This window comes from Tarenaya hassleriana, unplaced genomic scaffold (assembly GCF_000463585.1).
Source record: "Tarenaya hassleriana unplaced genomic scaffold, ASM46358v1 Cleome5, whole genome shotgun sequence".
NCBI lineage: Eukaryota > Viridiplantae > Streptophyta > Magnoliopsida > Brassicales > Cleomaceae > Tarenaya > Tarenaya hassleriana.
In genome coordinates this window covers 3,864,098-3,888,266 of record NW_010967707.1, presented here as the reverse complement: position 1 = coordinate 3,888,266, position 24,169 = coordinate 3,864,098, and the positions used below count along the sequence as shown (strand labels likewise).

The 24,169-nt window shown below is 38.4% G+C and overlaps 6 protein-coding genes and 1 non-coding gene across 7 annotated transcripts; 5 read left to right on the top strand and 2 right to left on the bottom strand.

Annotated features, from left to right (window-relative positions):
• The first annotated feature begins 176 nt into the window (after positions 1 to 176).
• Positions 177 to 3,744, top strand: LOC104826778 (fatty acyl-CoA reductase 2-like). The gene is made up of 10 exons (XM_010559654.2): positions 177 to 251; positions 434 to 895; positions 993 to 1,096; positions 1,217 to 1,413; positions 1,516 to 1,616; positions 1,745 to 1,937; positions 2,030 to 2,191; positions 2,307 to 2,388; positions 2,543 to 2,940; positions 3,355 to 3,744. Exons 2-10 carry the CDS (start codon positions 436 to 438, stop codon positions 3,509 to 3,511), a joined length of 1,854 nt encoding a protein of 617 aa, XP_010557956.1. The 5' UTR covers positions 177 to 251; positions 434 to 435; the 3' UTR covers positions 3,512 to 3,744.
• A 285-nt stretch (positions 3,745 to 4,029) lies between these two features.
• Positions 4,030 to 4,928, top strand: LOC104826777 (zinc finger protein GIS2-like). The gene has a single exon (XM_010559652.1). The coding sequence runs from the start codon at positions 4,092 to 4,094 to the stop codon at positions 4,869 to 4,871; it is 780 nt and encodes a 259-aa protein (XP_010557954.1). The 5' UTR covers positions 4,030 to 4,091; the 3' UTR covers positions 4,872 to 4,928.
• A 5,683-nt stretch (positions 4,929 to 10,611) lies between these two features.
• Positions 10,612 to 12,625, top strand: LOC104826776 (activator of 90 kDa heat shock protein ATPase homolog 1-like). The gene is made up of 3 exons (XM_010559651.2): positions 10,612 to 11,621; positions 11,705 to 11,784; positions 12,143 to 12,625. The coding sequence occupies exons 1-3, from the start codon at positions 10,731 to 10,733 to the stop codon at positions 12,234 to 12,236; spliced, it is 1,065 nt and encodes a 354-aa protein (XP_010557953.1). The 5' UTR covers positions 10,612 to 10,730; the 3' UTR covers positions 12,237 to 12,625.
• Positions 12,626 to 12,732: 107 nt separating this feature from the next.
• On the bottom strand, positions 12,733 to 12,814 carry TRNAS-GCU. Its single transcript has one exon. It is a non-coding gene; the product is annotated as a tRNA-Ser (tRNA).
• Positions 12,815 to 13,384: 570 nt separating this feature from the next.
• On the top strand, positions 13,385 to 16,093 carry LOC104826775 (angio-associated migratory cell protein). Its single transcript, XM_010559650.2, has 11 exons — positions 13,385 to 13,552; positions 13,628 to 13,663; positions 13,764 to 13,805; positions 13,891 to 14,010; positions 14,177 to 14,322; positions 14,413 to 14,560; positions 14,658 to 14,741; positions 14,854 to 14,969; positions 15,213 to 15,271; positions 15,385 to 15,484; positions 15,576 to 16,093. Exons 1-11 carry the CDS (start codon positions 13,462 to 13,464, stop codon positions 15,801 to 15,803), a joined length of 1,170 nt encoding a protein of 389 aa, XP_010557952.1. The 5' UTR covers positions 13,385 to 13,461; the 3' UTR covers positions 15,804 to 16,093.
• A 710-nt stretch (positions 16,094 to 16,803) lies between these two features.
• Positions 16,804 to 19,526, top strand: LOC104826773 (protein trichome birefringence-like). Its single transcript, XM_010559648.1, has 5 exons — positions 16,804 to 17,926; positions 18,073 to 18,265; positions 18,350 to 18,543; positions 18,715 to 18,873; positions 18,957 to 19,526. The coding sequence occupies exons 1-5, from the start codon at positions 16,947 to 16,949 to the stop codon at positions 19,309 to 19,311; spliced, it is 1,881 nt and encodes a 626-aa protein (XP_010557950.1). The 5' UTR covers positions 16,804 to 16,946; the 3' UTR covers positions 19,312 to 19,526.
• A 985-nt stretch (positions 19,527 to 20,511) lies between these two features.
• LOC104826772 (homeobox-leucine zipper protein HAT14) lies at positions 20,512 to 22,711 on the bottom strand. Its single transcript, XM_010559647.2, has 4 exons — positions 22,262 to 22,711; positions 21,620 to 21,900; positions 21,164 to 21,243; positions 20,512 to 20,936 (listed from the first exon to the last, which is right to left on the bottom strand). Exons 1-4 carry the CDS (start codon positions 22,566 to 22,568, stop codon positions 20,663 to 20,665), a joined length of 942 nt encoding a protein of 313 aa, XP_010557949.1. The 5' UTR covers positions 22,569 to 22,711; the 3' UTR covers positions 20,512 to 20,662.
• Positions 22,712 to 24,169: the final 1,458 nt, after the last annotated feature.

Genomic DNA, 24,169 nt, shown 5'->3' with positions numbered 1-24,169 from the left:
ACGCAATCTTTTGTCGTGTAATAATTCTTTAAATATGTAATGTCCGGAAAAACAGAACAAAAAAATCATCATCTTTGGTCCGTAGAACCAACCATCTTTTCTTTCTCTCCTCTTATAAAAACAAACACCAAAAGCCTTTTTCTGTTATCTCAGTACCCAAAAAAAATAATTAAATTAAAAAATATAAAAAAAAAGTTCAGTTAGTTTTACTTAATCTGCCTCTAATTAAAAACTCGGCGGTCATCACAAAGGTAATGATGCCTTGTAGGTTAAGTTAATTGCCATTCACCTGTTTCTTAACCAACAAGTTTCCTAAACAAAGGTTTTGACGGTTGTTGTTTGGGTTTAGTTTTTGGTGCAAGTTCAGTAGATTTTCTTCCTCCTTACTATCATCACCGGCAATGACCTCTGTCTATTTCTTGTTTCGCTGCAGTTATGGAGGCTCTCTTTCTTTCTTCTTCTTCCTCCATTACAGCATCGAACAAGCTTTCAAGGTTATGCGGTCGTCGTGATTGGTGCTCATTTGTCAGGGAGAAGAAAAGGGTTAGTCTCACTTGGTGCCGCGGGAACGGTAACAATCATAACAGCAGCAGCAGTGACAGCAGCGGCAGCAATTACGGAGAAAGGCCTATCCGGATTTCTTCATCCCCCAAGGAGAGGGAAAAGATACCGATGAGGGAAGAGAGTTCGTCCTCGGAAGCTGCGGATTCTGACACGATGATCCTGTCCCCAAATAAGAATGGAAGAACAAAAACAGAGATCAATAGAGGGAAGCCATTGCCGCCTTTCAGTGGAACTTCTTCTTCGGCGGGTCTGAAAGAAGGGCTTGGAATCATCAACTATCTACAAGGGAAGAGGTTCCTAATCACTGGTGCAACCGGGTTTTTGGCAAAAGGTGAAAACTGTATCTATATTTGTTCATCTAGTCTTTTAATGTTTTCGTCATTTTGCTAGATAAAATGTCTCACCATCTTCTCTTTTGAAATCTTTAGTGCTTATTGAGAAGATTTTAAGGATGGCACCAGACGTGGGGAGGATATATCTCTTGATCAAAGCAGAAAGCAAAGAAGCCGCGGTTGAAAGATTGAAGAATGAGGTTAATTAAGATCCCTTTTCATGTTGTAATCCGGCTTTAATTAATCACTTATAACATTAGTTTAAGTTTTGTGCTTTTATCCATACTGTATTCTTTAACCTCTGGTGCCATTCCTTTCAGGTGTTAGATGCAGAGCTTTTCAAGATTCTAAGGGAAACCCACGGACCATCCTACAAGCCTTTCATGCTGAGCAAACTCGTACCCGTGCCCGGAAACATTTGTGATTCAGACATATTGCCAGAAAATTTCGCCGCGGAGATTGCCAGAGACGTCGATGTGATTATCAATTCTGCTGCTAATACGACGTTCAATGAAAGGTTCGAAATGCTTTTTTTCATGATTTCTACTGTTGTATCAAAGCTATATGTATATATATGTATATATGATTTTGACTTTCTTCGTTTATGGGGAGATCACAGATATGATATTGCTCTGGGCATAAACACGAGAGGGCCGTGTAATCTCATGAGATTTGCCAAGAAGTGCAAGAACCTCAAACTCTTCTTGCAAGTGTCCACTGGTCAGTCCCTTTTAATCTAACAAAAAAAAAGGGGACAAAATCGGTATATATATGTTTCAAGATCAAGAACATGGAAAAAGAACGACAATATCTCTGCTTGTTTTAATTTCCAAAAATACTGCCCGCAGCCTATGTGAACGGACAAAGGCAAGGAAGGATCATGGAGAAGCCATTCTCGATGGGCGACTGCATAGCCACAGAGATTTCCAACGGGACAGATCTATTGGATGTCGACAAAGAACTGAAGCTGGCATCAGATGCTAGAAACGGGTTTCAAGATCACGAGGAGGTGCATAAGATGAAGGAATTAGGGTTAGAAAGGTAATCTTTTGCCGAATTCACTCGGATTTCAACGTCTTTCTTATGAACCAAGAAACATGATTTTTGGGTAAAATTTTGGATCATGAGAATAGGGCAAGAACCTACGGGTGGCAAGACACTTACGTGTTCACCAAAGCAATGGGGGAGATGATGATCAACAGCATTAGAGGAGACGTGCCTTTGGTTATAATAAGGCCCAGCGTCATCGAAAGCACGTACAGAGACCCTTTCCCTGGATGGATGGAAGGAAACAGGTCATAACATACACATGCATGCACATATACGTATCACATATGTATGTACATACTCTTTTTGCATAATTATTCTCGCATATATATGAATATCAGAATATGTGTTTATACGTAACAGGATGATGGATCCAATAGTTTTATGTTATGGGAAGGGACAGCTCACTGGATTCCTCGTGGACCCGAAGGGCGTTCTTGATGTGGTAAGCTCATTTAAACTTACGTTATGATGTATATGCATGTATATATATTTAGGGATGGACATGAGTCGCGTACCCAAATTTTTCGGGTTATTACCCGAATCCGAAACTGGTTTTTCGGATGTTTTTCACGTTATAACTTGGTCTTATCTCATAGGTTCCGGCGGATATGGTAGTCAACGCAACCCTAGCAGCCATAGCAAAGCATGGAACGGGTCCAGAGCCGGAAACAAACGTGTATCAGATAGCTTCTTCGGTGATAAATCCGCTGGTTTTCGAGGACCTGGCCGTTCTTTTGTACCAACACTACAAGTCTTCGCCGTGCGTGGACTCGAAAGGCACGCCGATCACGGTGCGTCTGATGAAACTCTTCGACTCGGCCGAAGATTTCTCGGATCATCTTTGGAAAGACGTCAGAGAACGGAGTGGCTTGACGGCAACGAGCTCTTCGGACGGGAAGATGATGCAAAAGCTCGAGTTCGTCTGTAGAAAATCGGTGGAGCAAGCAAAGTATCTTGCAGCTATATATAAGCCCTACACGTTCTATGGAGGAAGGTAATAAAACACATCACCTGTATTCAAATGGGTCTTACTCGAAAATACTCGTGTGGAGTTGAATCCTCAAAAATGGATCGGATATTCGGAATTTTTGGATTACCCGAATCTAAACCCGAATATTTTGGATATCACGTAATATTCTTTGATTTTGAATCCGATTTGGTGGGTATTTGAATGCTCGAGTACTCGAGAACATTTTTAGATATCAATAGTATCGGAATTTGAGTTTAAATAAGGTTTTTCAATTTTTTTCAAAATATTTATCATAGGTTAAAAACGCGAACCCAAAATTTCAAGAGATTTCAAAACTATGTAAAAAAAAAAACATCGTCAAATTAAAGTGATATTTCATGGGATTAAGATGCACCTCACATTCAAGAGTTCGTCATGTTTTTTTGTTTTTTGTTGCAGGTTTGACAATAGCAACATGCAGAGATTGATGGAGAGCATGTCGGAGGAAGAGAGGCGAGAGTTCGGGTTCGATGTCGGGAGCATAAACTGGAGAGATTACATCACAAACGTTCATATTCCCGGCTTGAGAAGGCATGTCTTGAAGGGGAGAGTCTAAAATCAAACAAGAGGGGATGGACATATATGTTCATGTTATGTAACTGTTACTTGTCTTGCAAGCATACGAATTTGCGTTTGAACAACTTGAGAGAGGCGAATCCGAAATTGTAACTGAGAGATTGCAGAGGAAGAAGACGAAGATCCAAGATGGAGAATTGAGTTCTTGGTTAGGCCCTTTTAGATAAATCATAGATTGAGATCCAGGGAAATGCCAAAACGATCAATGAAATTTACATCATCTTTTCTAGTTAATGTGTGTGCGTGTGTCTGATGTACAAACATATACAGCCATATATAATATGTATATGTATATATATATACATGTGTGTGTGCGTGTCTGTGTTTGTATGTATTTATGTTTGCATCCGTATGAATTAAATGGAAGAAATAAATTGAATGTTGAAACATTGTAAACACAAGAAACAAAAATAATGGACAGTGAAAGCAGAAGCCATCGCTATCATATAACTACAACGATATAGCACTGTTTAGGCCCCCTCCCTTCTCCATCTCTCCTTATCCTCCCCTATCCCCACCTCTTCTTCCCCCTCTCCATCGCTGCTCTCTCTCTCTCTCTCATGGAGAAGCCGAGAAACAGCATTAAGACCCATGACTTCATGAACGTAGAGTCTTTCTCTCAGCTCCCATTCATTCGTCCGACTCATAAACACGAGGAAAGGCCGATTCGCCTCTTCGGTATCGAATTCGTCACTCCTCGAGAAACCCGCCAAGAATCAGAGTCCAAACTCAACGATGAGAACACCAGCAACAATGATCACGATGACGATGATGAGGATGACCATGGCATCAGCAAGAGATATGTGGATAACGTCACTAGTCATTATAGTAGCGCTAACAACAGCAACAGCAGCAGCAGCAGCAGCAGGAGATTCGAGTGTCACTATTGTTGCAGAAACTTCCCAACTTCACAAGCCCTAGGAGGTCACCAGAACGCCCACAAGAGAGAACGCCAGCTCGCCAAACGCGTTCACCTCCTCTCAACCGCCAACGCGAACGCAAACGCCGCCCTTGGCTACCGTTTTGGAGTCCCAGCTTCAACTTCTTCCTGTCCTTGGACAAATTCTAGGGTTTTTGGCAACTACCACTTGGGCGTCGTCGGAGCTTATAATCCTCCGGTGACAGCGAATTCTCTGATCAACGGTTCTCGATTAGGGCTACGGAGAAGCCACGTCACTTCCTCTCCAACTTTCAATCGTGACCGTTCATCCGGCAAGAACCAATCTCTGCCGTTTACGCCGTCGTCATGCATAGTGGGTGGTGGATCGAGCTCGCGAAGCATGTTGTACGAATCCAAGACAAGTGTAAAAGACCATGTTAGTTTGGATCTTCATCTTTAGTAGTTAATGTCATGTTTTCAATATTGAGTTCTTAGATTTCGAAATCTTTTTTTTTTTGCCCTAGACTTTTTTTTTTTTATAATCCGGAAGTTCACCGGGCCTTTGACCCGACTACATCTCCCAGAGGACCGGGGAAGCCCATGTGAATGTCCCTCCCCACGTTTGGAATTGAATCCAGGATGAGAGCATGTTTTGTATGTTCTCTCACCACTAGGTCACCCAAGCTTGGGTTCCCTAGACTTGGATTACCTAACTTAATAATTCACTTTAGAGAATGTGTCGGAGCCATAAATCATGGAAAATATCCATATAGCTTTTAGATCGAGATATTCTTATTTTCCAATTCGCCAATTAACATGAACTGAAGTTCTTTACATTCGTTTTATTGGGTTTGAATTTCCTTTGAATTTTATTATTTATTGAAAAATAGAAGAAGAAGAGAGAAATGTATTTGGTGGGTGATGGTGTAACAAATAACCAAAAAAAAAAGTATTAGCAACGCAATAAAAAACCATTTTATTGCTATAACAAACAAATTTTGTTACTAATGATCGTTGTCTTTAAAGTAATTTTTTTTTACAGTGAACATGCGAAAACGTAACTCTTATCATACAACGATAGTAGGCTGCGTTTGATTAAAAATCAGTCCAATTAATTAATCAGATATCAATTCATATTTAGTTTGATTTAATCTAAAGAAATAAAAATTTAGCATTTTTCAATCGTTTTATCTCTGTTACCAAACTAATAAACAACATGATTTTTTATTATTTTAAATCAAAATCTTATAACGTTATAAAACCAAATATTATCATTTTATCCAAGGATATATTTCACAATTAGTAAAACAAATATTATAGCATCGTTCTTCAGACTCCCCCTCTTGTATACAACGAAAATACTCTGACTGTGGTAGATAGCAAAAAAAATATTTTTTTTTCCTTGTAGAATTCCAAAACTTCACCTCGGTTACTTTCACATTTTCATTAACAAAACAAGAACATCACCTCGGTAATTAATTGCCGACACGAGTCACTGTAAAAAAATGCCTAAGCATGTTTCTCCAGTGTTAGATGGAGGAACCCACGAACCATTTGATTAGATTAGGTGGTTGATGCATATAGTACATAGTACGGGTATGGGTGGACATCTCGGATTCACTGTTTTTTTTTTATATAAAAAAGTATATATTGATTTTCTAATACATTTAAATACTGTTTCATTAAAAATATTCATTATATTCTTCAATTATTTTTATACTCAATTCAAAAAAATACATATAATTGCATAAACTTCAAAATAACTATATACAAACTTGTGTGTCTACGTATGCGTATATATGTCTATATGTACACATACATGTATGATATATCTATGTGCGTGAATAAGTATATATATGTGTGTATATATGTGTTTATGCATGTATATATATATGTATATGTATACGGATGTGCGTGTGTGTGTGTGAAACTGTGAATGAATCGCTACCTCTTCTTTTTATTTTTTGGGTAATATTCTCTTTCTTCATCTTCTGCTTTTGTATTTTCTCTTGGACCGTCTCGTGATGTCCAAATCAGTATCATTAATTTCCAAATCTGAAACAAATCTGTAAGGGGTCCCATGGATTATTCATCACCATTGGATCTAACCTATATATATATATATACACATGTATACATGTATATATATGTTTAGTTGTTTTGCTCTGTAAGCTATATAGGGACAAGGCAAAGTTATATCTGTTTGAATTATGATGTATGCAATATCTATAGATCGCAAACAAATTTCAGTTGCCGACACACAACAAATAAAAAGGCGACATCTGGGTAAATTATTACAATATTCCATATTATATATATATATATATATATATTTGAATTTATTTGGCCAACAAATGGCCTTAAATTTGCCACCTTTGTTTCCCTTGGACCGACCCCTACAGGCTTCATATGTATAAGGTTCCATTCCTATAAAGAGGTTTTAAAACTGATAAACTAAAATATATGCCCGTAGCGTTGAAAGTTAGTTCCCACTTTCTTGGCCTTTGACTCGGCGGCTTTGAGTTGTCTCGTCGGTTGTTCTTCCGGTTCAGTTATGTTTTTTTACGGCAGAAATTCAGCCACAACCTTTTGGGATGTGTAGATAAACCCTTCGACTCCACGTAATAGCATACTAATAACGTGAAATAGGTAAACCACATACGAAAAAAATCGTGAATATTGATCATGACCATTTCCGTTTAGGTTTGAGTAAGTAAAATTAATATAAAACGAATGGAATAATAATTAATAGATTTAAATCAGATTTATAATAAAATAATTAGGTATTATTATTAAAGTCAAACTAGTTGAATATTACTTGTCTATGAACAAATAATTAAAAAACGTTTTTAAAAATGAACTTTTTAATGAAAAGTTTAATCGAATCGAATTAAATCAAAACTAAATGAATTTTTTACATGAAAAAACAAATGAGTAAAACCTTCGAAACATAAAAAAAAAAAGTTAGATTGAATTGGAATCTAAAAATATCAGAGTTGATTTTTTTTTTCGAAATGTACCAACTAACAAGCCTTCAATTTATCCAAAATTATAACGCTTCTAACAAAAATAAATAGAATTAAAATAAAATTAGGAAAATCATCTAAGAAATAGAAAACAAATCAAACTGACTATGGGAAACTCTCACCTTAATCTTTAGGTGATCAGATTTAGATCCTTACAATATTTTGTGTCCGAGAAAAGACAATTAATGGTGGCTATATGATATATATATATGATGAAAAATCTAAAAAAAAGCTTCTTTTGCGTACATATTAATATAATTTTAAAAATAATTACAAATAAAATTTATTGGAGATTATTGTTGTTTTTAATTCTGTATAAAATATTTGATTGTGCTAAATAACGGGGCCCACGTTTATATATATATTCCTAAGAAAAATGTGTATATTCCCGAGAAAAGTGACGTGTCAATGCACATTTTTTCATCGGCTCAAACTTATGTCCCTACAAACGTGGCCAATGAATAAACCCCTAGATTCCATGTACTGTTGATAAACATGAAAGTAGGGTGGTGTTCCGTGTTCGGACTGTTATTTAAATGTTTTCTTCCATGTTTGTTATTAAATTTGGTCCGACACGTTTGTTAATACAAAAACCCACGGTCCAAACCTAATCGGAAAATAATAAATTAATAATTTTTTTGGACCGAAATTTTGTTAAGCTAGTATCATGTTGGTTAGATTTCTTGATTGTTGGTTTGTTTTGATCATATGTGTTTTATTTTAATTTATAAATTTACTATACACATTATTTTTTCATATTATCCGAAAATCGATGGAACCGAATTTCATTTAATTTTTTTTCTTAGAATTAAGTCGATAACAATTCCAAAACCTACACTCATATGGAATTTCCAGATTTATCCGATATAAATGGCCATCTATAAACTTACATCCTAAAATTTTATCTTCACACATATAATTCGATATTTCTTGAATCTCAACTACCGAAACATATTATCTACAAACACATCTTTTTCTTATTACAGAGATACACATATAAAGATACATCAACATCGCCTTAGTCCCAAGTTTTATTTGGGATCGGTCACATGAATTCTTCGTTTTCACTCATTTCGGTTTTGCATTAATTCTTTCGAAATTTGCAACAATTCCAAATCATTACTAATTACACGTTTCCAATAAAGTTTAGGTCTACCCATTCATTTTCTCTTAACCCATATTTCTATATTGTCAACTTTTCTCACCAGCGCATCTATCGGCATATGTTGTACATGTTCAAACGATTTTAAATGTGTATTACTTAATTTCACTTCTATACATATTATTCCTATTTTCTCTTTAATAGTCTTATTCCTAATTATATCCGCCATTATGTGTTCGCACATCCATTTTAATATATCCATCTCGGTCACACTCATTTTAGACATATGTTCTTTCGCTGCCCAACATTTGCTACCATACATCAATGTGGGTCTTATGGCGGTTCGGTAGAATTTTTCTTTCAATCGTAAAAGAACTTTACGATCGCAAAGAATCTCGTGGCTTATCTCTATTTCATCCATATTTCCTTTTATCATATGATTAACATCTTCATCGTAACCTCTATTCTTTTGAATGAGTAACCCGAGATATTTAAAATGTGGGTTTTAAGAAACTGATCCTCATTGCAAACTAACTCCTACATCACTAGAATATCTCTCACTAAAATCACAATGCATATACTCGGTTTTCATTCTACTAAACCAAAAACTCTTAGTCTGTAATATACTCCTTCATGACTCTGTTCGAATATAATACTATATATATATATATATAATACTTCCCATTGATGCTATGTTGTGTAATGACAACAACCTTCTGGTGTGTATATATAGATACTCTTTACAACAGAACTGAAGGGGTAAATTATTCAAGTGCAAAGGAACTGGACACCCTTTTTGGAAGTTAATGTCAAAATGATTTTTGGTAAAACCAAAAACATGTGTATACATATATATATATATATATATATAGAGAGAGAGAGAGAGGAGGTCGGCATTTAAATAAATGGACTGACGAATGATTAAAATAAGAGTTTGAAAAAGAGTACTCTTCTCCACGCCACTTTTATTGCCAATAGGACCAGTTCGTACGTTTCTCTTTAACATGTTAAATGCTCATATGATGTAACAATTCTCTCTCCCTCTAAACTTAAACTGCATCACTCTTTCATTTGTTCTAGTGTCCGAAAACCCAAACGGATTTTCCACATTGTTTTTTTTTGTCTGTTTTGTAAATTCTAAACCTCTTGAAACTTTTACACATTAAATATCTTGAGAAATTAAAAAATAGTTTTTTTTATTAAGAAATCTCTTTTACAAAAATATATTTTCCAAAATTTAAATTAATAAAACAGTATGTATATTGTATTCATATCAGAATAGTTCCTTTGAATGGTTTTCAAAACTATTTTTTGTTTAATTGCAGATGAATTAGTTTTAGTATTTTAGATTTAATCTTTAAAAACGAGATTTCTTGGATTTTGGATCTGGAATATATATATATGTATGTTTATATATATAATAATAATAAAATTAAAGCGTCCAAAGAATATAATTTTTCGAATATCGTTAATATTTCGGCTCTGAAATTGTAGAAGACAACTGTCTCAAATATTTTTGAAATACATTTACAGGTAAAGAATACAAAAAAAAGCCCATAAAATCTATAAAAAAAAAGGCCCATCTTGATCCGTTTTCCGGCGCCTTTTCTTGTTTCCAATAAAATATTCGTTTTCCCCTTATTACTACGTTAAAATATATCATTCTAAATTTCTAATTTGTAATATTTACTCCATTTAATTAAAATTGGAGATTGGGAAACCCCAGTTTCTAGACACTTCTTCATTGCCTCCTCAATTAATTAATAATTAATTAATTACCCTTTTTCTTTTTTCTCATTTCCCAGAACTTGGGAATATTACTCAAATAACCCACTTGGGTCGCACCAATTTCAGTGTACACCACCGAAAAAAAAAAAAATTTGCGACCTTATTACGACTAATATATAACTAATATATAATTTATTACGACTAATAAACTATTCTTATTTTAGTTGTATATTAGTTATATATTAGTCGTGATAAGGTCGCAAAATTTTTTTTTCGGTGGTGTACCCTGAAATTGCTGCGACCCACGTGGGTTATTAGGGTTAAAACCCCCAGAACTTCTCTAGATCCTTCGTTTTCGTCTATTATCTTCTTCTTCTTCAGCCGAATCTCAGCGATTCGAATCGAATTCTTCTGCTTCCATTTATCTTCTTCGAAACCTAGAAGAAGATTCGCGATTTACGTAATGGCGAAGTACGGCGAAGGCGACAAGCGATGGATCGTGGAGGACAGACCCGACGGGACCAACGTCCATAACTGGCACTGGGCAGAGACGAACTGTCTCGAATGGTCCCGGAGCTTCTTCAACAAGCATCTCTCCGGCGCCGTCGTCCTCGCCGGAGAAGGCAACCTCTTCCTCAACATCAAGCGGATCGAGAAGGTCGACGGAGAGGCCTACGTCAATGTGCGGAAGGGGAAGATCATTCCTGGGTACGAGCTCAGCGTCTCGGCGTCCTGGGAAGGCGAGGCGAAGGATTCTGAAGGGAAGACGCTATTGAAGGCCGAAGGGCTGGTTGAGATGCCGTACATCGCCGACGAGAACGCCGGAGAGGACCCGGAGATCAGGTTCTCGGTTAAGGACGAAGGGCCGATCGGGAAGACGTTGAAGGAGGCGATGGTGGCGAAGGGGAAGCCCTTGATTCTTGAGAAAGTTAGGGTTTATGTTGAGGCCATGGCGAAAGGGGGTCCGTGCAAGGACGAACTAGAGGCGAAGAAGGTGGCTCCGAAATCTGCAGCTGCGGCGGCGAAGCAGGAGGGTGGAGCTTCTCCGGTGGTTACAGCTGCGGCGGCGGAGGAGAAGAAGAAGAAGAAGAAGAAGGAAGATAAGAAGGGGTTCAAGACGATTACTTTGACTGAGAAATTCAATTGCAGAGCTAAGGATATATACGAGATTCTCATGGATGAGAATCGGTGGAAGGGTTTCACTCAGAGCAATGCCAAGATCAGCAGAGAAGTTGGTGGGCAGATCAGTGTCTTCGACGGATCGGTCACTGGCACGAATTTGGAGCTTGAAGAAGGCAAACTCATAGTTCAGAAATGGCGGTTCGGAAGCTGGCCCGATGGTCTTGATTCCACGGTGAGAAATGGGTTTCTTCTACCGATTGTGGAAATTGTTTACTGGTGCGATTGTTAATGCATTTGCCACTGTTGATGTTTCAGGTGAAGCTGGCTTTCGAGGAGCCTGAACCAGGGGTCACCGTTGTTAAGCTAACTCACACCGATATCCCTGAAGAGGACAGGTTAGTGTTAGTGAATGCATAACCTTTCATGCGTGATGCTTTGTTAGAAGTTAGGAAACTGAAAAAATCTAGTACCCTTAATCCCTTTAGCTTCATCCTTTGAGGTAAACAGAATTATAGGCGAAATGTTTCATGTTCTTGAATATGTTTTCCTGCTGGAACAGTTCACAGCTGTACACGAGTTCAATCCCATCCTTTTGGCCGTGTTGTTGATTTAGAACGAAAAGGGTCTTAAATTCTGTAGTTAAGCTTCCAAATTCGATCGAAAGGGATAAGCTTAATCCATTTTCTGTGTGCTTCCTCATCCTATGAGAGCAAAACATGTTGCTTGCATTCATTTGGTGATTGCTTGACGCAGATACGGGAATGCGACCGTGGCGAAAAATACCGAGAGAGGATGGAGGGATCTAATTTTCCATAGGATTCGTGCGGTTTTCGGGTTTGGAATATGATTTTTTTCCGGCTCCGAAGCTCAAGGAAAAGGAACTTCCATTCAGACGGAGTGAATATTATTATTATCATCTCCTTGAGGGGTTACCTGTTCTTTTAGTTCATCACAAGACTGCATACAAAAAGACAATTCAAATGTACGCTGTCGGTTTCTTACCGTCTGTGCATTTCCCATAGACCCTAATCTCGTTCTGCAAATGGCGTAAGGTTTACGTTTACGGTGCTGTCTTGTTTGCATATCTGCTTGGACTTGTTACTTGCTCTTTTTAAGAATCCAGACAGACAAATGCTCTTTTTAAGGTTTAGGGTTATTCGAGTGTTTTTCTCGTTTTTCTGTATCTGGATATGTAAAATTCAAAATCCCCACTTCCAAACAAAAGTTTTCATTTCAGTTGTGGGTATACTATATCCTCCTGTGTTTTCGTTATCGCTAGAGAGATTCGAAATGAAAAATCCGTATGAAATTTTTCTTAAAAAGAAAGAGAAAAGAAAAATTATCGTCGCCTGAGAGATTCGAACTCTCGCGGGGAAACCCCATGTACTTAGCAGGCACACGCCTTAACCACTCGGCCAAAGCGACTGTTTGTTAGCTTTCTTTAAAATTTTAATATTATCTTTTGAAATTTGAATATTTTAATTACTTTAATTACCATTTGGTTATTACCGAATTGATCCGATATAGTTGGTCACGAGCTTACAAAAGGGAAAATCACTCAAATATATCTATACCTATATCGCAACAATTTCAGCGATACACAAAAAAAAAATAATTTTTTTTTTCAATTTTATACCATTTGTGGATAAAAAGTTCGAAATAACATTTCCTTCGTATTTTTTACGATTTTATTACTTCGTATTTTTTACGATTTTATTACGACGGTTATATAACTAACATACGATCGTATAACAACTAAGATCTTGTAAACAATTAGATATATTTTTTGTCACTTCATTTAGAATCAATTACAACTATATTTGAAATCAATTGTAATTGTATTTAGAATCAATTACAACGTTACAATTATAATTATACGGTTTTATTAAGAGTAATATGATATTTTCGAAGAAAATTTAATGGGTTATATTTATTTTTTTTTGGGTGTATCGGATAAAAAAATTATTGGGACAGGTTTGGTATATCTGACTGATTTAGCTTTACAAAACCCGGCCCGGGACAATCCAAAACCCTAGACAGAGACCCCCACGCCCTCCTCCAATCGGAAGAAGATGGCTGATCAGTCGGTGGAGGAAGATGATCAAGGCGAGGTTTTTCTTGATGAGTCCGACATCATCCACGAAGTCGATGTCGACGACGAAGGTCTTTCCTTTCTTTTTTCTCTCCTCCTCTCTGTTCTTCTGTCACAGCGTTCTTACTCTCTTCTCCTGCCTGCAGATCTCCCAGACGCCGATTATGATGACGAAGAATTTGGTATATCAATTTTCTCCTATCCAATTACCCTCCACGATTATCACCAGGATCCTTAACTTTTATGCATATGGTTATCTCCTCGTGTATCCGATATTTGCAGATGAAAACGATGATTCTATACACACATTCACCGGTCACACCGGTAAGCTTTCCTTTCGTTTGATTGCTTTGTAGAAAATCCACCAGCTACAGATATTGGCTTTGATGTGTTAAAAGAATGTTTACAGGTGAGCTTTATACGGTGGCATGTAGCCCGACAGACCCAAGACTGGTCGCAACTGGAGGTGGTGACGACAAAGGCTTTCTATGGAGGATTGGCCATGGAGATTGGGCTGCTGAGCTTCCAGGCAGGAACTCAGTTGACTTCTGTTTCATGTTTTGATTTCTTCCATCAACCATTGTTTTCATAACTGCAAGAAAGAATCCTTATTGAAAACTTTACTCGCCCATTCTTTGGTCCTGTCTGTTGGTCTTTACAGTTGTATGTTACTTATAATTCCTCTGCACTTGCAGGCCATAAGGACTCTGTGTCTTGTTTAGCTTTTAGCTACGATGGGCAGCTACTTGCTTGTGGAGGACTTGATGGTGTCGTTCACATATGCGATGCATCGTCGGGGAATTTGAAATGCGTTCTTGATGGTCCCGGCAGTGGAATCGAAGTAAAATCTCTGAATACCTGCTGATATACTTGAAAATGAACGCCGGAAACTATGAAAGATATTTACATTTACAACGGTGAATGTTTTTAGTGGGTCAGGTGGCATCCGAGAGGACACGTCATCTTGGCTGGGTCGGAAGATTGTTCAACGTGGATGTGGAATGCTGATAGAGGTGCCTATCTTAACATGTTTTCCGGTCACAATCAAAGTGTCACTTGCGGTGACTTCACTCCTGACGGTACTCATACTATTTCTTCCTAACCGATTAATCCCTTCTATGGCGTTTGCAACCGTTTTGAGTCTTCCAACCGCCCCCGCCTTCTTGGGTGTTGTAGGTAAACTAGTGTGTACTGGTTCCGATGATGCAAGTTTGATAATATGGAACCCTAAGACTTGTGAAAGTATACACGTGGTGAAAGGTAAGCTAATTTCCATCTCTCTCTCTCTCTCAAATTTTCTTTGTTCACAGGAGAAGTAGGATACAAAAGGTGTGATTTCTCTAAACTTGAAACTCTGATTTCATTTGTTCAGGTCATCCGTATCATACGGAAGGGATAACGTGCTTGGATATAAACTCGAACTCAACGCTTGTTCTCAGTGGCTCGAAAGACGGTTCTGTTCACATTGTAAACGTGGTTACTGGGAAGGTTCGTTCTTCTGTCCAGACTTACTAAACTCTTGTCTTCAGCTTTGGCCATTTCAGACCTCCTCATTGGTTAGACTCGTGTTAACATAAGACGAAATCTCGAGATTCATCAAGCACGACTGTCTACGTTGGAACAGTCATGCCAATTCTTTTCCGTCTCCGAAATATGTCTCTGTGTGGTTTCTATCTCAACCGTCATCCCACTGACTCATTTAACTTTCTTATGAAATAAACGAACCAACAGGTGGTGAGCTCCCTGTCTTCTCATACGGATTCGGTTGAATGTGTGAAGTTTTCACCAGGGTAGTAAGCTTCGCCACTTTGACCCTTTACTGTATATACGTATATGCATAAAAGCACATACAGCGGCACATACACGTAACTATAAATGGTCAGTACTTGTAACATCGCTGTAGGTCGGCCACTGTCCCTATGGCTGCGACCGGGGGAATGGACAAGAAACTCGTAATATGGGATCTCCAGCACTCCACTCCCAGATTCATCTGCGAGCATGAGGTATTATGCATAATCATTTCTCTAATTCTCTTCACACGCAAAGAGAGATTAAAGTTAAAACTCTAAGCAAAGGAAATGTGAAATTTTGCAGGAAGGGGTGGCATGTCTGGCATGGATCGGAACATCAAAGTACATAGCCACGGGCTGCACGGACGGGACAGTACGCGTGTGGGACAGCCTTGCAGGAAACTGCGTCAAAACCTTCCATGGCCACCACGAGGCCGTCCAGTCCATCTCCACCACCTCTGGTGCGGATTTCCTCGTTTCGGCTGCCCTCGACTGCACTGCTCGCGTCTACGAGATTTCCGAGTTTCGGTGAACTTAGGAGATGGAACGATCTTCTCTGCTGTAGGGGGCATAGTTAAAGACAACGTACACACAAACAGACATGGACGTCCCTGTTTGGTTGGGCGAGAAATTTTGGAGAGAAATGGTCTTTTGCTCTATGCATAGTTTTTCACTCTTTTGATCTGTTTCGTGATTTGGAACATGCAATCCTCCCGAATAATCCTTTGTTTCTTGGGTGTGTATATATATATACACCCAAAAAGTTGTATTGTGACAGTATATAAACAATCTTATATGTATTGCATTACTGTTCTTTATACTTGATAAATTTGCCTCTTAGGTACACATTCTACTTCATATATATATATGTATATATTTTGGCCATATTTAGCTATTTTTTATAAGCTCCCAATCGTTACGATCAGACCATAAAATTCGGAGGGGAATTTCCCCAAGTATTACAAACATTGCACGTCATTAAGCTAAAACTTTCGTCTTTATGTCGGCGAGGAGCCTCCTCGCCGCCGTCAAACCCATAAAAATCACCTCTGGTTGACCGATCTCTTCCATGAAGTCGTCGCCGAAGTGGTGTAACTTGTCTGAGAGGGTAGTACGGATGCCTATCCGTCTCATATTCGAGCCATGGGATAGGGGGTGAAGGGTGGTTATGTGCATTTGAAAGGCTGCTTCCGGATCCATGGTATATAAATTGGATCTAAGGTCCAGGTGAACCTCCCCGTTATTAAAAAAATATCTGAAAATTTTAATAAATCATAGAAATAACAATTAAGTATTAATTAATTAATTAGGAGCTCTGTTTAGTAGTGGACCCTTCTCAACGAAGGAAAGGGAACTCTTCCGTTTTTTATTCAAAATATAAAAGGAAACAGCTTTCTACATTCCCGCCGACAAATACTCCCAGTGGCATTAACGTAATTTAGTAGAAAACGAAGGGTGAGTTATAAACCCTGACGATGTCACTTTATCTAAGACTTGTCTCTAAAGAGTCTCGCGATGTCGTTAGACGACGACTGTTTTCTCTCTCTAGAAATATTCCTTCGCTCTCTAAAACACTCACACACACCAAGTTCGCAGTTACATCTACTTCTAGAGAGAGAGAGAGAATCCTCCGCGCCACACAAAAACTCCCTCACAGAAATCTCCGTCGTCGTGAATGGCGTCGGATTCCGTCAAGTACATGCCCGTCCACGGCGGCGGAGGAGCAACCACCGCCTCCTCCGCCGACATAAAGAGCCTCCTCGCTGCCGTCAAACCCAGAAAGGCCTCAGCTTTCGCCTACGTCTCCGTCCTCGCCTTTGTCGCCTTCACCGTTTTCTTAGCTTTCAGCCCGTCTCGGAACACTTCTTCTCCATGGTTCGCTAACATCTTCTCCTCCGGCGACCCACACGGCGGAGATGGCGGTGGTTCTTCCGCCGCCGGCAGATACAGATCTCAATTCTCCTCGATTTTCTCTTACGCGTTCCCTAATGCTACTTGGTCGCAGCCAAGTAATCGATCCAGTGGTGCGATTTCTTCAAGACCCGGATCGAATTTCTCAGACCCTATTGCTAAAAACGGCAATTTCTCGTCTACCACCTCTAGTTTCGCCGGCTCTGTTCCTAAGAACGAGACATTGCAATCACCCGACACAGACAACCTTGGCCCAGTTGCTAAAAATTCAACCTTTGGATCCCTGGCCACAAACCAGACAAACCCAGTTGCTAAAAACAGCACCGATAAATCGCTGAACGGATCGAGTAATCATTCATGGAGTGATCAAACAAGGGAAACACCGTCCAATCCGAAGAACGGGACGGTTATTGCTCCGAATTCGGGCAAAGAACAAGCTTCCAAGACAAACCAGACAGCAGTTCCGCCGCCGAAATCAGCCGTGACGGCTGCTCCGCCGGAGAAACAGAGCAATAAGAGCAGTGATTCGGGCTCGTTGGTGAAAGAAGAGATCGTTAGATGGAAGGATTCTCTGAAGAATTGCGATTTCTTTGATGGAGAGTGGGTAAAAGACGAGTCTTATCCACTCTACAAACCCGGTTCATGTAATTTGATCGACGAACAGTTCAATTGCATCCTCAACGGAAGACCCGACAAGGATTTTCAGAAACTGAGGTGGAAGCCTAAGAAATGTGATTTGCCAAGGTGCGTAACCGGATCGTTTCTTTACAGTTTCCTTGCATTACAAACACATCTGCTTTGAACTTTTCCATGAAAGTTCTCTCCAGTTCTGTGTGATCATTACATGGTTTTGCGGATCTGAATCTCTGTCTCTGTGTGTGTATGATCAGGTTAAATGGATCTCATTTGCTAGAGATGATCAGAGGGAGAAGGCTCGTGTTCGTCGGCGATTCGTTGAATCGGAACATGTGGGAATCTCTGGTTTGCATCCTTAGAGGATCAGTGAAAGATCAGAGCAATGTCTTTGAGGCCAATGGAAGGCATCATTTCCGGGGAGAAGCCGACTACTCATTCGTGTTCAGAGTAGGCGTCCGAGTCTTTATACGGAATCATCATCGATCGGTTTTCGGGTTTTGATTTCGGGATTTGGTTTTGATTCGTGTACAGGACTACAACTGCACGGTCGAGTTCTATGTTTCGCCATTCTTGGTCCAAGAATGGGAGGTCGTGGACAAGAACGGGACGAAGAAGGAGACTCTACGGCTGGATTTGGTCGGGAGATCTTCCGACCAATACAAAGGAGCGGATATCATCGTCTTTAACACCGGACACTGGTGGACTCACGAGAAAACGTCAAAAGGGTAATCTCTCAATCCCATGCCTCAGGCCGTGGTCGCTTTTGTGCGCTCGGTTCAGTTACGTATAAACCGAACCGATCCGAATCGAATAACACGTAACCATAATCGAATTGAATGCCATATAAAAACTGAAAGATTGGAACTCACTCATGTAGCTTTGTCATTGTCTGGTAGGGAGGACTATTATCAAGAGGGCAGTCATGTTTACGACGAACTCAACGTCTTGGAAGCTTTCCGGAAAGCCTTAACGACATGGTCCCGATGGGTCGATAAGAACGTGAATCCGAACAAGTCGCTCGTCTTCTTCCGCGGTTACTCTGCATCACATTTCAGGTGAAACAAAACCTATCCGCTTTCTCCATTTGTATCATTGAAACCCGTCCTAAAATCCGAGGCCGGGGTTCGTTCATTTTCAGCGGCGGACAATGGAATTCGGGAGGGGCGTGCGATAGCGAGACGGAACCGATCAAGAACCAGACGTACTTAACGCCATACCCGCCGAAAATGCAGGTCCTCGAGAGAGTTCTGAAGGGTATGAAAACGTCGGTAACGTATCTGAACATCACGAGAATGTCGGATTATAGGAAGGACGGTCACCCGTCGATCTACCGGAAGCAAAAACTGTCGGAAGAAGAGCGGAGATCGCCGTTGAGGTACCAAGACTGCAGCCACTGGTGCCTCCCGGGAGTCCCCGACTCGTGGAACGAGATCCTCTACGCCGAATTGCTCGTAAAACTCGACAAACTCGAAAATACACGAAGAAAACCTTGAAGGGTATGAATTTTTTGGGGCTTGTATCAATCCACATTTTTGTTCTTGATTGGATACGGAGCTATCACAGCAATTCTCCAAAAACACAGATCGTGGTCAATCGCAAACGCAAAATTATCGCGTTTGCGGACGTGGAACGGCTGTGATCATATTATTATTATTATATTATATTATATAGAGGAAAAAGAAAGAAATAGAGATTTACAGATTCCCGATTTCGTTGTCATTGAAATGTATGGTAAAATTTAAAAAAAAAAGTTACTAAACTTGTAAACGCTTTTTTTATAAATAAATAAAATAAAAAAAAGTTGCGGAAGAGTAATAACTTGGTTATTTCGACATCATATATTATGAGCATTGGATTTATGGATACCCGACAATATAATTCTGTTGGAATTTTTACTTTTAAAATCCGGAAAAGCACAAATAATTATATAAATATTTATGGGGCTTCTTCGGTCGGTTGCGATGTCAAGATGTCACATGGATGTTTGCCTTCTTTCAAATAATAATAATTACAATAAAATTTATTAAAAATAAATAACGTTTTTTCCTCTCAAATAATACAACACCAATCTGTTGTATGTAACTTTTTATATATATATACACACACACATAAATAGTTATATATATATATATAGAGGTGGCCGAAATTCTGGGTTTTTTTCCCACCTCTGGGTTGCATGTGGAAGAAAACCGAAAATGTCTGAAGCACACACTGTCCGAGACGAGAGGAAGAGTAAATCCCAAGTAAAATGGTTATTGTTGTTTGACTAATTACTAAGGCCATGTATAACTGTACAAATTCACTTACATATTATGTGCATAATATTGAATTAAAGTTTTCCTATTTTGAGAAAAAAATATATTGTACACATGTTATTTAAAAATAAATTATTATTAAAAGAATAATAAAATTGAGTAATAAGAAAATTTCAATCAATAGAGAATTACAGATTTATGGTATCTCATTGTTTTGGTAGATTTTCTTTTTTGTAGCCATAAAAACATTAAAAGCTGGAATTTCTTTTTCTTCTTTTTCTCCTTTCATCATCAGCACCATGAGTGGGCTGAAAAAATGGCTAACACTCATTTCTCCAACTCTCCCCCAAACTTTGTTTTGACCGGCCGGTCCAATTATCCAACAAGGAGAACCGGCTAATAACCGGATTAAACCCTAATTAACAAGACGGGAATATCTGGAGAGATCCCAATTCTCCCTTCAATAAATAAAAAATAAATATACTCACGAATATATACCTCTTTCTTTAAATTGATTTCTAACAGTATCACTCACTCACTCACTTCACAAATCACACTCTATTAACGTCGTCGTTCAAGGCTCTCATCATCAGTCGGCGTGGGCCTTAGCCGGGCATGATGACGTGGCAATGCCGGAGTTTTTCCCGGAGACGGTGGACGGCGGCGGAGCGGTGGTGGCCACGCGCTCGCAAGAAGGGCACATGGTGAGCGTGGTGGCGGGAAGCTGCATGTAGAAAGGTCTCGAAGTCTTCAAGGCTCTCAGTTCTTGGAGTTCCTTTTGTAGTCTCCGGTTTTCTTCGGTTAGTGTCTCACAACATCTTTTTAGGTATTCGCAATCCACCTCCGTTTGCTTCAACTTCGTCCTATACGCATATACATACATATATATACACACACACTCATTAGAAATAAACAAGTATATATATGTATATATATAGCTTCATAGACGCACGATAGAAAAGGACAACAAACTTGGGGCATATCATTCTCTTTATGTGGAAAAGATGTGAAAGTACGGTTTGTCTTTTGACTTTTGTGAAATAACGTGTATATAACTATATATATATGTATGTATATGAATGTATCTAACCTGGCTCTTCTGTTCTGAAACCAGACTTCAACTTGGCGAGGACGAAGATTCAACTGCTTTGCCAAAGCAAGCTTCTGCTTCTGCAATGTTTTTTTTTTATGAATATACATTACAAAACAAGATGCTTAATAACGTATGTATATATATATATATATATATATATATATATGTTGAAAACATAAAACAAAAATGACATTTGATCAACACGTGGAAAATATCAACCGGTCAAGGGGTTCAGATATGTTCTGTTCGATTATAACCCAATTTTGGGCATTTCACAAAAGGTTTCAATGCCATTAGTGTTAGTTTCCCTTTACTTCTTCTTTCTATCTTTGACCGAGGTATAAGCAACCATACACCAACATGCGTATATCATACGCGCTTTTGCATGTACGTATAGCATACGTATACGATACAATCTACAAATTCACATATAGAGAAGAAAGATCAACTCACGGGATTAAGGGTATTGTGTTCTTTGAAGCTCTCCTCAAGAAAAGCAGACTGTTCTTTAGACAACCTTAACTTCTTCCGAGCCGACCCGTTTTCCTCGTCGTCACTCGCTCTCGAAGCCGATCTCTCCATCTCATCCCTTTTGCCGTGGCCCATGATCCCGAAATCCAAACGGATCGATGAGGTCACGCTATGCGGCGGCGAAGGCACCGCCTCCTCTTCCCCCGCCGCCGCTGTCGTGGAGAGCCTGTTTGTGTCTTGTCTTCTTCCTCTGTACTGTCCGCCTGAGAAAAAGTTCCATCGGTTTCACTTGCAGTATTTTCAAGACTCCGACTTTTTTACGTGTGAATGTGATCAAAACCATTCGGTTTTCTTGGTGCAGCCTTGGTAAAGAGTCAAATGTTCAAAAAGCAAATGGAAAAGATTTCGTAAAACTTTCTTAAAAAATACTTCAAATTCCTTAGAATCAATTAGCGATCCAGAAAACCCTAAAAATAGATTAAGAAAAGGGTAAGAAATTTTCCGTTTCGTTTTTCACCTTCTTTCTCGGAAAGCAAGATGATAAATTCCTAGGTTTACATAGTTCAGGGCCGGAGATTAAACCTCGTTATTCCAAAAACACGCCCAAAAAAAATCGATCCGTACCGTTTTCGGGGAGCCAAGGAAAGGGAAGGTGGTCGTAAGGAGGAATCGGAGTGAAAGGACGGAGATCAAGCTTCAATGGCGGATCTGGGGAAGAAACCCTAAATCTATCAGAAAATTTGGGAGTCGTTTTCTCCTCCTCCGACGAAGATGACGATCTCCGACCAAAACCCGCATCTAAGCCCATGCAAAACCCAAGATCCTTGTCAGAAGATGACGACGACGAAGCATTGATCGTCGACGTCGACGGCTTGACAAGAAACGGGAACGGTTTTTTTGTACTGTCTCCAAGAGACAACGCCAGTTCCATGTCTTAGAGAACGAAGAACGAAGAAGAACAAGAGGAATGAGAGAGAGAGAGAGAGGGCAGTGGAATTTCTTGTGGGATGGTGGTTTTAATGTAAACTTGAAGAGATGCCAACTCTATATTTTCTTGCAACTGTTTGAGGTATTTTTTTTAAATATAAAGTTAATTATGTTTTTTTTGGGGGGGTTGAATTGAAACGGATATATATATATATATATATATATATATATATAAAGATGGACCGACTCATACTGATTGACAAACGCACGTGAATGCTTATGGATACCGATATACGTACACCGTTTCATACACGAGATCGATTTTGATTCGAGGCATCGGTTCCTTGTGTGTGCGAGCGCCCGTTCGTACCTCTATGCGCGTTGCTATAAATTATATTTTTTTGATAAAACTACGATATTTTAGGAAAATTAAATCATATGTGCAGACTTCAATTTTGAAAAAAAAATAATGAAAAAAATTGGAATGAAATTGCACTACTAATTATTTCAGGGGAAACCCCATAAAAGAGTATATTCAGTTGCTAAATGAAACAATAACAGTTATAATTCAAATGTATTATACTATAATCTAAATGTCAATATGATCTAAATTAACAAGTTTAATGTTTTTTTATATGTAATTCTCCCATTAGATATTATATAATTGAACAACACAAAAGTGAGAACGAAATGGTTTTGAAAGTTATATATGCTGCATGACATGAGACCAAGCGGAAATGTTCTTAGTCCATTTGAATTCTAAGTTTGTAACATCTGTACCCTATTAATTAATTTGCGGGATTTGAATGTGCTATGACCTCAGATTTAATTTAAAAAATACTGTAATTATGAATAATTAAAATAATCCCAAGTAGTAGAATAAGTAGAAATTTGTATAATTCTTTGTATTCAATGAATTCTTTAAAAATGGAGAATTCCGATATGACGACCAGTAATATTTGGTTGAAAATCACCGGAGACCTAAAGTTTGACTGATCAACGATAATTTTTGGTCGCACGTTAATTGTATTAACTGCCAATGGAAACGATGGGTTTTGAATATTTGACTTTATTTTATAAAAAAATTATGTATTTTTATGCAGTTATAGTTTAGTTTGTTTTCTATTCGTTTTTTATTAAAAGAATATTTATTTTAAATAAACTTCCAACGATTTGCATTAATTGAAAATTTATATTTAATTAATTTTTAGATAGAATTTATTTTAAATGTTTTGATTAGATCTAATATATTTTTAAATAATCGAATCGAAAAAATGGAAAGGAGAGTCTACATATAAATTACCATGTTTTTTTTTAATGTTATGAAACATTTTAAATTTTAATTATTCCCGGAAATTGCGTATAGGAGCAATTATTTCCACAAGTGTCAATTGAGAAACGGCGTGACTGAATCAATTCAACCCTATGATTAAAATATTTAATTACATTGGGAGGAAATGATGCTTGAATAATTATGCTGTAACACTTACCGAATTAAAGGGCCCACAAAAACATCATGATTAATTATGCTGATGATGGGAACAATATGTGAAAACGATGACTACTAATATACATTTAATATTTTTATATATATTATATATTTTC

Bases quoted from the DNA above. Each gene is read 5' to 3' on its own strand.
- LOC104826776 (XM_010559651.2), top strand. From the start codon at position 10,731: ATGGCGAAGTACGGCGAAGGCGACAAGCGATGGATCGTGGAGGACAGA. The intron at 11,622-11,704 runs GTGAGAAATGGG...TTGATGTTTCAG, and splicing joins CCGATGGTCTTGATTCCACG to GTGAAGCTGGCTTTCGAGGA. The intron at 11,785-12,142 runs GTTAGTGTTAGT...TGCTTGACGCAG, and splicing joins GATATCCCTGAAGAGGACAG to ATACGGGAATGCGACCGTGG.
- LOC104826772 (XM_010559647.2), bottom strand. From the start codon at position 22,568: ATGGAACTGGCGTTGTCTCTTGGAGACAGTACAAAAAAACCGTTCCCG. The intron at 21,901-22,261 runs GTACGGATCGAT...ACTTTTTCTCAG, and splicing joins TCCTTGGCTCCCCGAAAACG to GCGGACAGTACAGAGGAAGA. The intron at 20,937-21,163 runs GTTAGATACATT...ATATGCGTATAG, and splicing joins TTTCAGAACAGAAGAGCCAG to GACGAAGTTGAAGCAAACGG.
- LOC104826777 (XM_010559652.1), top strand. From the start codon at position 4,092: ATGGAGAAGCCGAGAAACAGCATTAAGACCCATGACTTCATGAACGTA.
- LOC104826773 (XM_010559648.1), top strand. From the start codon at position 16,947: ATGGCGTCGGATTCCGTCAAGTACATGCCCGTCCACGGCGGCGGAGGA. The intron at 18,544-18,714 runs GTAATCTCTCAA...ATTGTCTGGTAG, and splicing joins CACGAGAAAACGTCAAAAGG to GGAGGACTATTATCAAGAGG. The intron at 18,874-18,956 runs GTGAAACAAAAC...GTTCATTTTCAG, and splicing joins TACTCTGCATCACATTTCAG to CGGCGGACAATGGAATTCGG.
- LOC104826778 (XM_010559654.2), top strand. From the start codon at position 436: ATGGAGGCTCTCTTTCTTTCTTCTTCTTCCTCCATTACAGCATCGAAC. The intron at 1,617-1,744 runs GTCAGTCCCTTT...TACTGCCCGCAG, and splicing joins CTTCTTGCAAGTGTCCACTG to CCTATGTGAACGGACAAAGG. The intron at 2,389-2,542 runs GTAAGCTCATTT...CTTATCTCATAG, and splicing joins CGAAGGGCGTTCTTGATGTG to GTTCCGGCGGATATGGTAGT.
- LOC104826775 (XM_010559650.2), top strand. From the start codon at position 13,462: ATGGCTGATCAGTCGGTGGAGGAAGATGATCAAGGCGAGGTTTTTCTT. The intron at 14,011-14,176 runs GCAGGAACTCAG...CTGCACTTGCAG, and splicing joins TTGGGCTGCTGAGCTTCCAG to GCCATAAGGACTCTGTGTCT. The intron at 14,561-14,657 runs GTACTCATACTA...TGGGTGTTGTAG, and splicing joins CGGTGACTTCACTCCTGACG to GTAAACTAGTGTGTACTGGT.